General features: G+C 42.3%; 1 protein-coding gene across 1 annotated transcript; it reads right to left on the bottom strand.

Annotated features, from left to right (window-relative positions):
- Nucleotides 1-2,676: 2,676 nt before the first annotated feature.
- Nucleotides 2,677-4,000, bottom strand: LOC138161592 (transmembrane and coiled-coil domain-containing protein 5A-like). The gene is given in 2 exon segments (XM_069088330.1): nucleotides 2,677-3,307; nucleotides 3,310-4,000. Coding segments are annotated over 2 exon segments (921 nt in total). The 5' UTR covers nucleotides 3,830-4,000; the 3' UTR covers nucleotides 2,677-2,906.
- Nucleotides 4,001-13,879: the final 9,879 nt, after the last annotated feature.

Genomic DNA, 13,879 nt, shown 5'->3' with positions numbered 1-13,879 from the left:
TATCATTTACCTAGTTCAGGGGGAAAAGTCAGCACCCTGAACTTCACAGAATATAAACAGAAGTTACAACAGAAAATAACACAGTTTAGCAGACAGGGCTTCCAGCTGTCTGACCATTACATCCATACCTAGTCAGTTACCAGAGAGGGAAACACCAATATCTGGGGTTTCAAAGCCGGGGGGACTCAACAGCTAACCAGAGTCTCATCTGGCCAAATCATACAACTCTTCCTAAAGTGAGCCCCAAAGCAAAACCTCACATCAGGGTATATATAGCATTCTCCTGGGTCAGAGAATGTCACAACCCTCTTGACCCACTGCCCAATCACAAAGTATCAAGGTGTGGGCATTCCTGAAAAACAAGCCTCCCTCCACAGGCTCCATGTGACCACATTCAGCCTATTTGGGGGCAGAGTATATTTTCAAATCAGGGAAAGTTCTCAGAGTCACTTAAGCCTATCAAGGAGCCAAGGGGCAGGGAAGATCTTCAGACTCCCATTACAGCAGTGTGTCTCCATGGGGTGTACTATGAGCTGTCCAAAGTCTTTGGTACATAAGACCCTTAAGTATGTGGCAATAATGAAGGATTGCCTGATCCTCTGACCATATGGTCTCAGACCTTCATTCTTATCTTGGGCATGCCTATGTCTAAAGTTGGACCATGATGATCAGGATTCTCTTTGGGTCATCCTTGATTTTTTCTTAGGACCACCGCCGAAACAATAGGTCACTATTGCTCTGCTCGTCCTGAGGTACCTGGAAATAAAGAGTCCAGTCCTCTACTAAGAATGGAGGAGATGGGGAGCTACAGAGCCTCAGAAGAGTGTGTTCCTAAATCTCTTTCAAAGCCAGTGTCTGTCCTCACAAATCAGAGTGGAGACTGAGGCTTTGACTTGGAGAGGCAAGATCCAAAACAGTTAAATTACCAAGACAAGGGTTTTCTGAATTATCTACCTCATTATCTCTCCATTTTATCTTGCAAGTAAGTGTAGACTCAACCTAAGCAAACCTCCCTGGTTTGAAAAATGGAAGCCAACAGTGTTCTCAGCAAGCTGCAGTGAGAACCTGAACTACCAGGGTCTAGCTGACTGGGGACCTTTCCCTGGGTACACCTGCCTCCAGTTGCCTCTGCTATGCCTGCCTTCCCAGGACCATCACAATAGCTAGCAGACACTTTGGGGCTGGGTTTCAAGGCTCCAGGGTCCTAATCCACGGTTGACATCTGTTTGTAAGCCTGCTGTAAGCTAAGAGGAATGCCCTGGACGAGGCCTCCCTCCCCTACAGAGGCAGAGATTGTTGTTGTAGCTGACAACTGAGCATCCTGCCATTCTGTGTGAGCAGCCAGACCCTGTGGCAGAAGATAAGGAGTGGGTGTCTTTGTTTAATTGAATTGGGGAGAGAGGAAAGAAACAAAAGATTTGAGGTGAAGAGAGAGAGCTCAGGATGACGTTAAAACAATTGTACAGGATCAAATAACAAATTTTGCAGTGGGGTAACATATCCAGAAATTTGAATTATTGAAGATCTTGCTTATTATTTAATTTTTTTTCACTGCTGAGTCTGAATCCCTTTGCCTCCTATCTTGGTTTTTTTTTCATGCTTTACAAATCTACTCTATTATTTCATACTAATCCTGAGCTCTCCTTCATGCCAGGGAACAGAGATGAAGGAGAAAAAAATAGTCCCTCACACTCCACCCCCTCCTCCCAGGTCCTGTTTTTGAATCATCCAAGAAAATCACTCTACTTCAGCCAGAGGCCCAACCTATAGCAACAGGCTCATGTGCTTCCTTGCACATTAATGAGGGACAATCATGGAAGTGTTAGACTTCTTAACATAAGGGACACATATAGAAGTTTGGGAGCAGTTGACTAAACCAGTGAGAGCTAAATTGGTGGTGCTAAGAGGCAGAGGGATGATTCATAGCTTTTCCAGAGCTCATGAAGTCACAGAAATGAGTAAAGCTGGGTCTCGTGTTCTCAGAGGAACTCAGATTTAAAAGGATGTACAAAAGATTAAAGGAGGGTCGTGTAAGAAGCACAAATAGAAAGAATAGAATGAATGAGAAGCAGTGTGGCTGAAGGGTTAGAGAATTGGCATAAGGAAGACCTGTGTTCAGGACTAGCTAGGGATACAAGTCACAGACTTTCTCAGTATCTAGGCAACTATCCAAGATGACAAATGGAAGAACAAGTTCCTGACTGCACTGGTATAGGAAATCCTTCTCCAGGAAAGTTAAAGCTGACATTGAGTTTAGGCTTTTGAAAAATCCAAAGGATTGAGTGAAAAGGGTTTTTTATGAGCTATGTTTGAAGGAGGGAAAAAACAAGGAGAGCCCCTGTTTGTGTAAGATGGTATAGTGATAGTGGACATAAGGCAAAATACTTAATTTCTCTTTTTCTTTCACATTCTCTAGCAGGAAAAATGGTCTCCAGACTGGAAGGATAGGACCAATTAGATATAAGGAAAATTATAGCAGGAGATAGATTAGTTAATACTAAAAGAATTCCTAGAGGATTTAAATAAATTCAGGTCTTCAGACCCATAAAAATTATATCAGGCTACTGAAGGAACTCTGCAGGTGGAATTTTAGAGTCACTATTTATGATGGCTGAGATTTCATGAAGAATAGAAGAGATAGGGGTGCCAGAGGGCTGCTGGGAAGTGGTGCCTTAGTTTTCTTTCTTTTTTTTTTTTAACAACAAAACTCTTTATTCGGGGAGAGAACTCATTAGAGTTCTCATTAGAACTCATTAGAGAAAACTTTAGATGGAAAGGTCACCAGGACAGCAGACCTCAGGAAAGCAGCTCCTGTCCAAAGTCTTCTTCCCTCCATCTGGCCACTTGTCGCTCATAACCTCAGTCATACTTTGTTTCCAGTCACTTTAGTACACCTCATATAGGGGTTAGTGAGGCAAGACGTCTTCTATTTCCGGTGTTAAAAGTGGCAATAGGAAGCACCTCAGCCTACACAAGGTACTCCGGCACAGTATCTTAGGCAGGGTGTCCAATATTAGATCTGGATTTACATAATTTATATGGAAAATCAGGTAACCTTGTAGCCTGATGAACAATAGGAACATAAAGTGGAGATATCCAAGAGTCTTGTACCAGAAGAGGCATCTCTTTCTTCCAGCAGAGATCTCCACGTCATTTTGGATGTCATCCACCAGCATTAACCCTCGCCTTGCTGTTTGAGAGGATATACTTAGGACTTTTGATACTTCTCTTTCAAGGAACCTGTTCTCTACTTCTTCTTCCATCTTCCTGAAGGTTTCTTGGTATTTCTTGGCCAGTTCCTTTTCGCCTGCTGTATTTTCATCTTTGCCTCTTCTAGGGATTCCAGTAAGTTTTCTTCCACAGGCACAAGTACTTTGAGCGCATGCGTTTTCCCTGAAAGCTGATTCTTAAGCTCTGCTATACCCTGGGTCAGAGCCTCGTTGATCTTTTCTAGTTTTGAATTTTCCTGATCCAGTTCTTTCAAATACTGCTCCTTTTCAGATAAGGTATATTCTTGCTCTTTCCTCTCCTGTTCTTCTGCTAAGTGTGCTAAGCGGGCAAGCTTGCTTTCCAACCTGTTGTTCTTTTCTTCTTCCTTTTGAATTTTTAATAGAAGAGACTGGTTTGCCTCGTCTATTCTCTGCAGATTCTTTTCAAGGTCCATGTTCAAACTGAGTAGGGTCTTCTGGGACTGTTCTAAACGTAAAATTTCCATTTTGGGGGAAGACTCATTATCCAACATGGGCTGCTCTTCTTCTTCTTCCATCATCAGTTTCCGTTTTGTCCCTGAGTCGCTCTCCATGAATAATAAAGTCAGCACAGCTGCCATTTTCTTCCTGATGAAGGACTTTAAAGACAGTGACAGAGCTCATTCCACCTCCTCTGAGTGGTAGCCATCCACCACTAGAGTCATCCCGGGTCATCACCACAGCTCGCACTCGTGCATAACTATTATCGTGGTCAGAAGTCACCGTCTCCTCGCTCATTTTTCCCTCATGGTGATCCGTGCCTTAGTTTTCAAAGTGCAAGAAGGATTGGATTCTGGAAGTTATTAACTAGTAAATCTGATGTAGATAATCTGGCAAGATTCTAGAATGGACTATCAAATAGGTGTTCCGTGAACATTTAGACTAGAATGAGGTGATCACCAAGAGCCAGTATGGATTCAATAAGAACAATTCATGCTAAGCTAATGTCATTTTCTTTTTAATAGGATTACTGAGTTGGTAGATTTGGTACAGAGAGTCTGCATTTCTTGATTTCATGAAGCATTTGAAAAAAATTTCATTAATGTCCTTCTGGATAAGATAGTGAAATGTGGATGGCTTGATAGTATGGTCAGGCTGATTCATAGCTAATTAAAGTTGTACGAGTTCATTCATTTATTTCTGATACTCTTGTCCTGGCCTTTTTGCACCTCACACCCAATGGGATTTGTAGCTAGGGAGATGAACAAGTTCTTAACTCAGTCATAAGGTGGAACTTCAACTTTAGAGTTCACTACTGTCTGATATATCCAGATTGATTGGAATCATGCATGCAATTCATCTCCATGAAAATCGAAGGATGTCTCCATGAATATTCTGTGGGAGAAAGGGGATAGAGAGGCTCCAGCAAGGGCAGATGAGCAAGAAAGCAAAGGAAACATTTGTCCTGGGCTTCTCAGGTTAGAGGCACTCTCCAGGCATGGGCTACTGCAGTGGTGTCAAATTCAAATATAGATGGGGTCCATTAAAACCATATCTGCCACATACTGACTTAGACAACCACATAGTAACACTACTTGTGTTCTATTTATTTTGTTAAATAGTTCACAATTATATTTTAGCATAAATGAGATAATAAATGAGATCTTTTTGTGAGTTACCTACGGTGGGAAGAAGCATGGAATGCTTTTGAAGAATCCTTTAGCAATGCACATGTGGGTATGCCTACCACCATAGAATTATATATGTCTCTCTCAAGGAGACCCTGTGCATGTAAACTTACCTGCAGGATATGGGAGAGGGGAGACAATTAGGTTGCAACTCCATAATCTTCTTGCTTGTAGTAAATATTATATGTAAAAGGTAAACCTCTTATCATATATATGTGTATATGTGTGTATACATACATATATACATATTTATATGCATATTTATTTTTATATATGTATATGTGCAAATAAAATGTTTTCATATTTGTCCATGCATAAAATATAAAGATTTTGTTTTATGTAAATATAGAAATTATGTTATATACAATGTAAGGATTATTTTACGTATGAATGTAAGGTGTATGTTTTTTATACATGCACATTAATTTATCGATTTAAACATTCCTACAAGGTATGGCTATTGTTTTAGAACTCTTTGACCAAAGGAGAAGGTGGTAATCGCCAAAGTCAGCCAGGGTCACCTCAGACTTCAGGAGCCCAGCAAGAATTAAAATCTAGACTGTCCTAATTCCTGCTTGGGAATTCTAAACTTTCTAGCTCTCTCCATTTAAAGGCAAATCCCCAAACTGGTATTAAGAACTCATCTCCCAGAGATGGTTCCCTGTAATTCATTGAGCCTTTTATCTCTCCAATTTCAGAAAGATAACAACTCCTCAACTGTGTCCATCCTCTCTCTCTCCCCCTTCCCAGAGTCCAGCTAACTATTAAGCGTGAAACTGGAAACATCCCTGTGACAGTTATACCAAGCCAACCACCCACCCAAGCTCTTACCCAGAGCTGTTCAGGCCAGTGTGTGGGAAAGTCACTGGTCAGAGGGCAGTGGCTACTCCTCAGGGAGCCCTGGTGCTGCTACAGAGGTACTGAGACCAGAAGACAAGGACAGGAAGAGAGTTGTTCAATTCAAATACTTTCATCATGCCACTCTGTACAGAAGAGAGAGAGCCAGCTATCCAGGGCCACTGAAGTCTCACAGTCCAAATGCCTGGAGCCAGAAGCTTGCAGAGAACCCAGCTCTTCCAGACTGCAGCCTTCTGAAAAAGAAATCTCTCCCTTCCCCTTTCCCAATTTATTATTCTAACTCATTTCTGTTCTCCTCAGCACAAGAATTAGCCCTGAAGCCATGCACAGTTTTTGAAAGACCCTCCTTCCTGGGCCTACTTTGTGACTTTCCTGAGATGTAGGTGCAGTGCTTCGGATAATGAGAAGCAGGACTGCCCCAGAGAGGGTTCTCATAGCTAGCCTAGGATTCAGCAGAGGATATTGGGGAATCCAATCTGGGAACCCCATTTTACCTCCCTGGGGGGAAAAAGTTTCTTTGCTGAAAGAAAACCAGGCATGTGCACCCAAGCTTAAGCAAATCACTCAGTTCTCTATTAGCTTCATGCGTCTGTAATGTATTTTCTATCATTTTATTAGGAAATCTTCCCCACAGAAGACATTAAGCTTCTTAATGAGGCCCAATGAAGGGTGAAAGCCCATGGAACCGTGTGCACTCTGCCTTCAGCTGTTCTCTTGATTTGTTTGCTAGAGCCATTCAATTTGGCTGTTTACTTTCTCCCAAAGCATCCCTGCATCACTTTCCTTGGTCTTGCCCTTAAAAATGAAGCAAAATTTGGTGGTAGAAGAGTCTGAGCAAGTCATTCTTTCAGAGCAGGGTCCCTTTCTCTACTGCTGGAGGTCTGTCGTTCAGTGTCTTGTGAAGGACAGCAGCCCATGGCTAATGGAAAAGTTCTACTTCTTGGGAGTTGACAAGGGAAAATGGGGAATTTCCAGGATTCTGATAGACTCCTAGAGCTATCTTAGAATTGGATCCCAGGGCCAAATGAAGATAAGTATTGATGCCTTCTCTGCAGTGATGTCTTGGCTGGTGGGTGGTGAAGTGGATTTAGTGGTAGGCTTGCAGTCAGGAAGACCTGAGTTTGAATCTTCCATCACCTCTTTAGGCCTCAGTTTCCTCTATGAACTGAGGGGGTCAGACTAAATGGACTCTTAAGATCTTTCCCAGCTTTAACTCTACCATCCTGTGGTAATAACTGGTAATATTTAACAATCAGGCTCCCTGACATCCCACTACAAGAAATAAGTTTGCATTCACTTTGTAATTTAGCCTTATTTATAATTTTTAAATCTACAAAATCAACAAAACAGTGAACCACGCTTTGATTTGTAGGTAGCAACTGAAAGAGATGGGCCAAGGAGTGGCAGCCTTTGAATTTTCAGTGTGAATATTTACACTTCAGAAATTGAGTGGCTACAAATGTTTTGTTGATATTCTAGACTTTAAAACATGTAAATAAAGCGAATTAAACTGGATAGTGAATGCTTGGCTGAAAGTGTAGCTGCAGGTAGAGCCTTCATCAGGGACACACCTCTACAATTTTCTCCTGAGACTTCTCCTCCCCCTTCACTTGGGAGGGGTTGTGCAGCAGCCTCTCAAACTCACCTTTCTGTGTAGTTTGTTAGTCTGGGCTGGCTGGTTTCCAGCTAAGTACGCCTGCCTATAGGCATCTTTTTCCCCAACTCCATGACCTTGTGTGTCTCCTTTAGGTTCAGAGCCTTGGGCACTAGTACATGGAAAATAAGTCATCTCTTTCATATTCCCAGGAGTTTACCTCGGAGACCTCTCCTTATCTTTGGTATCAAGCGGGGCTTGCAAGGGCTATTGGGAAAGTCCAGGAGCCTGGGAAATGATGGGCCTGAGACAAAAACAGAAATAGGCATTTCCCATTCCTGGGAAGATGTCATTCCCTGTCATCACCCCTCGCTGCAGAGAGACCTGTACAGTAATTGCAGTTCTGTGGGAAGCATCAGCCCAGTATCTGGCACATCAGAGGTGTTTAATAAATTCTCTTTGACTTGACATCAGCTATTTTTCTGTAGCTGGAGAAATGGTGCCCGGTGGTTTTGAGAGGTTAGAGGTTAGGTTGGGTACAGTGTGGAAAGAGGTTATTTGTTTTATATAGGTGTGTGGCCGCGTGTTCAGGTGGTTGCCTGCCAGTCAGAGGCATTGTTTTTCAGGAATGGCTTGAGAATGCCCGAATGATTTACAAGCACATTTTAAGGGTTTACCATAAATGAATGAAAAGGCATTTACTATGCTCTTATCACAGGTCAGGCTCTAATCCCCTACCTTCAGGGAGCTTACATTCTGTTCTGATGATGATCACACCTAAGGAGGAATGGTGACCAGGGAAGGGACTTGAGTGGAACAATTGACTCTCCTGCTGACTTGCCTTTCCAGAGGCAGAGGTGTTGTTGATGTGATCACTATTCTCAGGCGATGGGGAGGGGGAAGAATGGAGACAGGCACTACAGCCTGGAAAATGGCTGGTTGAAGATGAGGTTTCATGGTCCAGGCATTGTAGAGCTGAATGGCTTCCCTCTTCCCAGGCGTGGGCTCCAGTGGCCCAGGAGTCAGGAAGGACAGGAGAGTGGAGGCTGTGGGTTTGAAAGCTGGTATACAGAGTAGGGACATTTTCTGTCAGCAAACACTTCAGGATACAAAGCACTGGGAATACTAAAAAGGGGGGTCGGTAGGTTGGGGGAGGCAGGAGTCACATTCCAATAGGCGAGACGCCATGTAAACAACGATGGAGAATCATACCTGTTTTCTAGGAAGATCATTTTGATAGCTAGGTGAACAATGGACTGGGCTGGGGAGAGTCTTGAGGCCAGGAGGCCAGTCTGCAGGCTGTTCTAATAGCCCAGTGGCCTATCATGTTTTGAATAGACCTGATGATCTTATTAATGCTTTTTTTTCTCCCCACCTCCACCCAAAGCACGATATGCCTGCTGAGTGTGAGCAGTGAAAAAAAATCTGAAAGTTCTGATTTTGTGTAGTACAATTTTGCTTATATGAAATTAGCTGAAATTGTCATTGAGTTTCTGTTTTACAAGAGCAGTGCCAGGGGCTAGGGGAGAGAGAATAACTGGGTCATCTTTAGATGGAGGAGTGTGTCCTAAGCAGGACAGGTTTGCCAGGGGTGGACATTTACTGATAAAGCTTGACCTTGAGCTGGGCATGGTGGAACATCTGTAATCTCAGCTTCCCCCGGGGGAGGTGAGTCTGGCAGATTCCTTGAGCTTGAAAGTTCAGAACTTGCAGTGGGCTTAAGCTTCACGAATCTGGCATCAATATGGCAAGACAGAGGGAGTGAGGAAGGAAAGGTGAACAAGCCTGGATCAGAAAAGGAATAGTTCAGAGGTCCCATAGCGGTCAGTCCTGGGATTGGTCAGTGACTAACCACTGAGGAAAGAAGGGAGGAAGGAAGGAAGAGAGGAAGAAAGGAAGGAAGGAGCGCTGGACCACAATGAATGATTCAGGCTTGCTAAGTTATGCTTAGCTGAGGTCTACTCTGCTAAATGAATTTGAGATATCCTCAACAGATATCTTTGTTGAATATCCTTTTACTATACCTAAGTAATTCTTTTTGTTGTTTTGGTGGTCATTGAATGATATATGATTGTCTCATTTTGTTCCAATACCAGATCTAAACTATCAGGGCAATGGCCTGAATCAAGCCTATCCTAGAATAGGGAGAATGCAGAAAAGTTACACTATCTTCACACTTTTATACAAATATATCCTGTTCATAATTTGTTTTTGTGGGTACCAAGAATGAGGACTCCCATGAGCCTCAGCTAGACCTCTATTTAATTTTATCTAGCTTGCTGTCAGTAGTTGCCAAAATGTAACATAATTTTAAAGGCTTTTAGTGACAATCTTCTAAAAAATGTCTCTCCACAAAAGCTTTTTTCTGTCTTTTTATATTTTATATACCTTTATATATTAGAAAATGGGAGATATGCTAGAAAATTAGCAATAGGTAAATGCCTGAATTTTTTGAAGTAAAAAGGTAGAAATGACAGAGTGATAAATTTTACATTGATCTTCCAAAGGGAGATGTCTAGTGGCATGCCATTGGGCACTAATCTTGGCCCCGTGCTGGTTGACAACAGTAACTTGGATATAGGTATGCTTACCAAATTTCTTGTTCTGTGTCAGGCACTGAGTTAGGTGCCAAGGATGCCAGTTTAAAGAATGAAGCCTTCCTCACTCATGAGGAATGGGGAAGATAACAAGTACATATATAAATATACTGAGAATAAATGCAATTCAGTTAAACACAACATATTGGAAAGGAGGGGACTAGCAGTTGGGGAGATCCAGAAAGGCTTCATGCAGATGGTGTAATGGAAATGCAAATTTGGAAGATCTTCCCTGCCCCTAGGCTAAAGTGCACCTGAAGCCTTGGGTGGGAGGCTTGTTTTTCAGTAAATACTTCTTGATTGGCCAGTGAGTCAATAAGGTTGTTACATTCTCTGAGCCAGGAGAAGGCTATATAAGCCCTGATGTGTAGCTTTGTTTTGGGACTCACTTTGAGAAGTGTTCTGTGATTTGTTCTGAATTCTGGGAAGCCGTTGTTGAGAGTCCCCCGGCTTTGAAAAACCCAGATGCTGATTTGGTATGGATGTAATGGTTGGACAGTTTGGAAATCTGTCTACTTGATCTGTTTCTGTCTTGATAATTCTGTCTGTATATTTTGAAGTTGGGGTGCTGACCTTTTTGCCCTGAACAAGGTAAACGATATATGGTCTGACTGATTAAAGTAAACTTGTTAACCCATTTTGAGTTGCTTTCCTTTATCAAAGCAGATCCAAGAACCTGTATTGGCGGCAAACCCTGAGGACGCTTGGGGTGCTTGCTGCTACAATGGTCCAGCCTGAGCTGTGACCCAGAAGGAAAAGAGAGGTCCTGTGTAAAGAGGACATTCCAGGCAAGAGGGGCAAGTCGGTGAAAAGGCCTGGGGATGGGAAATGGGGTGTTGTGTATGGAAAACCAAGAGAAGGCCAGTCTAGAAAACTAGGAGAAAAAAAGCAAATACCCTGAATAACAGCCAGAATTTGTGGTGTCAACCTTGGATAGTCCATCGTGTTATAGCCAAGGAAATTAGCTCAGAGAGGTTAATTGCCTTGCCCAGCTAAGGTCAAACAGCAAGTTATTTGTGGAGCCAGGAGTAGAACCCAAGTTTCCTGACTTCCAAGCCTTCTGATTCCACTCCCCAGCTTTTCCCATTGCACTATAGATCGTGATAGGCAGGAACAATGGGCTGAAATCAACAAGATGTAATTTAACTGTAAAACCCTGCATTTAGGTTTTTAAAAAAATCAATTACATAAATACTAGATGGGGGAAATCTGTCAGAAGAATAGTTCGTGTGAATTGACTTGGGGATTTTAGCTGATGATGAGCTCATTATAAACCAACAATGTAATGCAGCAGCCAGCAAAGCTTACATAATCTTAGGCTGAATTAATAGGAGTATGATGTCTATATCAGTGACTCGGATGGAACCATTCATTTGCCTCTGCTGGGCCCTGGTCACATATGTCTGGAGCCTTTGGCCACACTTGACCATTTCTTAGTGCCATATTTTAAGAAGGCTGCCGAGGCAAGAGTTTTCAGAGTAAGGAGACCAGGATGCAGAGAGGTTTAAAAAGCATGAAGGATCATACAAGAATCCACTGAGGAAATGTGGGGGTGTATAGCTTAGAAGAGAAGCCTTAATGTGCATATGACAGCTGTCTTCAAGTGTTTTTTTTTTTTAAAGCAATCGGGGTTAAGTAACTTGCTCAAGGTTACACGGCCAGTTATTTCTGGGTGTGGTGCTGAGTATCTGAGCCCGGATTTGATCCAGGTCATCCCGACATTGGAGCCTGTGCTCTTACTCGCTGAGCCACCTGGCCGCCCCTAAGCAATTGGGGTTAAGTAACTTGCTCAAGGTTACACGGCCAGGTGTTTCTGGGTGGGTGCTAAGTGTCTGAGCCCGGGATTCGATCTCCAGGTCTTCTCAACACTGGAGCTGGTGCTCTTACTTGCTGTGCTACCTGGCCGCCCCTTGTCTTCGAGTGTTTTAAAGGGCTCTAGGAAGTAAACTGAGTCTTTTACTTAGCATTAATGGGTAGAACTTAAAGGAAAGTACATTCTGACTCAGAACAGAGGATTTTCTAACACTTGACCAACTATTCAAAGTAATGAGCTACCTGTCCTAGAAAGTGTTCAAACAGAAACTGCCGATAATAAAGTAGAAGAAATTCCTACATCCAAGAAGTTCTCCAGATCATTTCTGATATCCCTTCCAACTCTAAGATTCTGCAATTCCCTTTTTATCTTCTTCTGTCTCCCTCTTCATTTCATTTTCTACTTGCCCTGTGTTTCCCTCCCTTAACTTCCCATAGTATGGACCTGAAACGGTTTTTTTTTTTATCATTTATTGTATTTGTTGAGTTGAAGTGATGTATATTTATGTGTACTTATTAGAGTTTTCTATCCAAATCATTAGAGGAGGGCCCTAAGAGATCATTTAGTCCAAGTCCCATATTTTTACAGTTGAAAGGACTGAGCTTAGAAAGATGCATTGGCTGGCCTTAAATCACAAGGACTTAGTAGAGGAGTTGGAACTTGGACCCACATTGCCTCGACTTAACTTCTAGTGTTTCTTCTAATATATCAAAACCATATTAGAAAATAGCCAGGAAATGAGATAGGGCCTGGAAACTGTCTGTGGCCAGGACAGAGATGGGAAGTGGGGAAACTGCAGATCTCAAGAGTAGTTTGGCTTCTCATGCCTTTTTGGACTTTTCTCCACAATGGTTAGATGCCTCCCAAGACTTCACTTTAAACCTGAAAAGCAGACTGAGTCAACCGCCATGTTATGCTTAGTTGAAGGAGAAGGGGACATTTAGCTGGAGAAGAGTCAGCTCAAGGGACAGGAGAGCAGTCTTTAAGTATTCAAAGGGCTGTCCTATGGAAGAGTAAATAGAATTGTTTTGTTTGGCACAGAGGGCAGAACCAGGTTCGAAGTTACTCAGAGGCAAACTTAGATGTGATGTCAGGAGAAGCTTCTTAAAAATTATAGCTGTTCAAAAGCGTTTCTACTTGGACACACCTACCTTGAGAGGTAGCGGTTTTCTCCTCTTCCTTGGAGGTCTTAAAGCAGGGACTGAACGACCTCTGTTGGATATGGGTGTATGTGTGTATGCATGTATATAGTGTGTCTCTCTATGCATATAGTGTGTATCACGTGTGTAATACGTATGTGTGTATACATATACATGCACACACAAACATTATTAAATGTTTTTCTGGTTTGGCTTTAACTGAGCTTAGAAAGATGCATTGGCTGGCCTTAAATCACAAGGAGTTACTAGAGGAGTTGGGACTTGGAATCACACTTTAGCTAGATGGCTCCTGGAGGCTCCCTCAAGTCTTCCACTTCCTTTGTTACTTTGTTCAAATTATTTCTCTCTGGGCCTCAGTTTACTCATCTGTAAAATGAGGAGGTTGGACCAGATGGTCACTGAAGTACTTCCAAATCTTCCATTTTATGATCATGAATGGGACTTTGGGGAGAAGATTTTTTTTTCTTCAAACTTGACAGATGTCGATATTTTTCTGAATATAAAAAGGAACAATAATATTGCTTTCTTTGGCCTGATTTGTAAGCGCATATCTGAAAAAGTCAGCAAGGACCTGATAGCTGGCATTGGTTAATTTGGTACAACACAGAAATGCAATGCACTATCAGTTTAATGGAAATTTAATTAAAAGGATTTGTTTAAAAGGTGGTTAGGATTTCATATGAAAATCTTTCTGAATAGGCTGAATCCTTTCCTTGAAAAATCATTTCATTTCTCTCCACTTTGACAAGAGCAGGGACTACATAGACTATTTTTATTGAAATTCCTTCTGAGTATCTGTTTAGAATTCAGCTACTACAGCCTCCTGCTTTCCCTCCACCCCCCAACCTCATACATCATCTCGCTTAAAATCAGCTAATAGGATACATCTCCAGAGACATCATCTGACCTCTCCTACCTGCGATCTAATGACTCTGAGAGTTTTCAGATGTTTAAGGTGTCAGGCACACCATTATCCAAGGA

Source organism: Petaurus breviceps, unplaced genomic scaffold (genome assembly GCF_028583685.1).
Source record: "Petaurus breviceps papuanus isolate PSGF00001 unplaced genomic scaffold, PetGlider_PUasm1.0 185, whole genome shotgun sequence".
Lineage (NCBI taxonomy): Eukaryota > Metazoa > Chordata > Mammalia > Diprotodontia > Petauridae > Petaurus > Petaurus breviceps.
Note: the sequence above shows the minus strand (reverse complement) of the source record. Positions and strands in the feature narration are given on the sequence as shown.